The 3,091-nt window shown below is 38.8% G+C and overlaps 1 protein-coding gene across 2 annotated transcripts in view; it reads right to left on the reverse strand.

Moving 5' to 3' along the window:
* Positions 1-2,669, reverse strand: part of septin12 (septin 12) — a 62,763-nt gene extending 60,094 nt beyond the window's left edge. For both annotated transcript variants that reach the window (XM_082142362.1, XM_082142361.1), the window contains exon 1: positions 2,390-2,669. In XM_082142362.1, coding sequence (XP_081998488.1) covers positions 2,390-2,447 — 58 coding nt within the window. In that variant the 5' untranslated portion in view covers positions 2,448-2,669. The remainder of the gene's footprint in view (positions 1-2,389) is intronic.
* Between the last annotated feature and the right edge of the window lie 422 nt (positions 2,670-3,091).

The raw sequence follows: 3,091 nt of genomic DNA on the forward strand, positions 1-3,091 counted from the left end.
CAAAATGTATTAGCCTTTTTACCAGTTATTATCAATCTAAATTAATCTCATTTTTAATTTAACTTAATTTCGTTTTTTCTTTATTTAAATTTCGTTTTTCTTGATTTAAATTTAGTTTTTTCTTTATTTAAATTTTGTTTTTCTTTATTTAAATTTCGTTTTTTCTTTATTTAAATTTCGTTTTTCTTTATTTAAATTTCGTTTTTCTTTATTTAAAATCTACCCTTTACTGTGTCAGTAATTTGTTAGTCAGAAAAATATTAGACAACCTTAAAAGTATTGCTTAATTTAACAGACCTGTGTGTGTTTTATATCACTTGTGCAGTGTCCGTTCTCGGAGCATAAGCCCTGCCCGCGTGAGGTGCGCCGCTTCCCGCTCGCGCTGTTCTGTAGTTTACTAAAAGTTTATTAATTCTGAATGTGTGGCATCTCGCGTGTCTATCTATATTGCACCAAATGCGACACTGCACTCCCTTGTGAGGTCGATTGGATGAACGGTTCTCGAAATAATCAAAATGCAAACGGACATACCGACACATAGAGATTCCTGCCTTTATTAGAGATAAGAATATGTTCAGCACCCTCTCTCCGAAGCTTCGAATATTCGATGTTCATTACTACCGAAGCTTCGAAGCTCAAAAAATGGTATTCGGACCAGCCCTACCCAGTAGTGCTCATACACACAGTACATAGATATTACACACAATCCTTAAAGCTTAGCCTTCCTTAAACCATAAGTCTTTACCAGGGCCCCCGATTTCTCCTCAATCTTTATTCTATGACTCCCATAATGCTACAAGGAATGTACAGGATGAAAAAGCAATGAACACCTTTTGTTTTAATCTAAACTTTAGTGTCAGTACCATTGTTCAAGAGGATATGACCCTGGCTCTGCTTGGTCAAAAATGTAGCCTCAAGATACAGCATATGCCATTTCTAATGGGTCAGACTCAAATTACACAATTTTGCCTTTCCCTCATTTCCACACATTCACATTTACAGGAAATGCATCCGTCGTCACCCGCTGAACAGACATCTCTATGGATCACAAAAGTTCATGCCTACAATTAAACTTCTACTGATAAGAAATGGATGACTATGTTTCACAGTCACTCGGCCACAAATGGCCATATGAAAGAGCCAAGGATCTCCCTATACATCCCACAACATTCCAAGAGGCGTTTTCCTCAACATGAACAGCGGTTCTGTCTATCTTCACTCAAGCACATGGCGGCACACTGGTCTCTTGTTCGGAAATGACCCTATTTGCTGGTTTGAGGTGAAGCTGAAAGAATGTAATATCTCTCTTGTGGCATCTGCTACTAGAAATCACATGGCCTGTATGAATTTGAGAAAACTGTAACGGCCAAAGCTAAGAACACTATGCCTTTACATCTATACTTCAAGGGACATGGATGGCGATGGTCCAATCTTCTAATTAAATCCAATGTTGCCTTGTCTCAAGTCATAGTACTTTTTAAAAGATTAATAAAAGTTGGGTGCAACTGACAGAAATCAAGGCATGTCAAGTGATTTTGTTTAACGCATCGGTAAAACATTAAGAACTGTGGTTCTATTTCAGTTCTGGAAGGAACACACCCAGTAAACATATTTGTTTACTGCTTAGCAAAAGACACCTCAATTTTTCCCTGTCATCACGTGTAATTGCCACAGTCTTCTCAAGAATGATTTTCTGCTGAAGCATCTACCAGACAAACCGCTCCACAACTTTACCAAGGCAGCTAAGCTCTTCCTCAGACAGTATTTAGCCCACAACTGTCTCCACGTAGCACATACATATAATAATAGATGGTGCTTGAACTAATTTGTTTTTCCTCTTCACATCAGCACCTGTCTAAACACTGAGAGACTATTGTTCTCCAGTTCCCGCTGTGTCCGTCCATGACGGATCTATTGGAAAGGGTGCCTCTCTTCCAGAGAAATGTGTCAGATTCAATAGTGGACACGGCTGTGGTGAGGGTTGTGGAGATGCTTCCTGACACTCTGTAGTGTAAAAAGATGAGATTTGGATACTAAGATACTAAGATACTTGCAGCAGAACAACAGTGGAATGGTGTCAGGCTCTTTATAAAGTACTGCCTTTCTAATAACTTTATAACAAGACATCAAATAAACTTTCATACTCATCCCATAATCAGCAGTAAATGTGCAAAATAGACTAAAATATAGTTTTAAAAAGTTCAAAAATAAAAAGATGTACTTCTTATTAATGTATCAATTTACATATTTATTATCCTACCTACATACACGTGGTGAAAAAAAGTTGTTTATAAAAAAGTTTTTATCGACTTGATTTATTTGAAATAATCTACACTTGTAAAAGTTTCCCATAGCTCCATAAATCACTTATTAAAATGAATGCACTTACCCTCGAAATCAGACAATATCCCCTCCAGATGATCATTAACTGAGATATCTGACATCATGACTTCAGTCCAAGGAAAACTTCCAGATTCAGTTGCACGCAATCACAAGAAATAAACGATGCAAAACCAGCACAAAACCTCTTTAAAAACTGTCAAGCCGACCAAAGTTTATCCGACGATTTTTGGGCTTGTGATGCAACAAAAAAAGTTGCGATTTTGGTGGGAGTCGTTTCTCATTTGAGAGCGCAGAGCTGAACGTCAGATTCAATAGAGACTCAAAAGCAGACAAACCATCTGATAAACCTCATTCTCCTCCTCCTCCTCCTCCTCGTAAGTCCTGCCCCCCTCCCGAAAAGAGTGGTGGGTAAAGTACCTCCCCACCTTTCACCCCACCCTGCGGCTACACCTGGAAAAGGCAAGTATATAAAGTCCCCCTTCGTTCGCTTTTTCTGTTTGTTTGTGTGTGGGGAACATGCGTGCCCCCAAAAGTAGACGACTCTTTGTCCTTATCTCATGAGAGATGAGGGAGGGATTCAGTCTAAGTGGATTTCTTGAGAAGCCGATTCTTATCAATGAAACACTTTGAATGTGGAGCAGCAAGGACTTACGATTTGTAATTGATTCATCCTGAACGTACGCCATCAGCACGAGCAGCGCTTGTTGACGGGTTTCCTCAAGTAAATTGAGAAAAATGTTTAGGGTAG

This window comes from Leuciscus leuciscus (assembly GCF_965113295.1).
Source record: "Leuciscus leuciscus genome assembly, chromosome: 1".
Taxonomy (NCBI): Eukaryota; Metazoa; Chordata; class Actinopteri; order Cypriniformes; family Leuciscidae; genus Leuciscus; species Leuciscus leuciscus.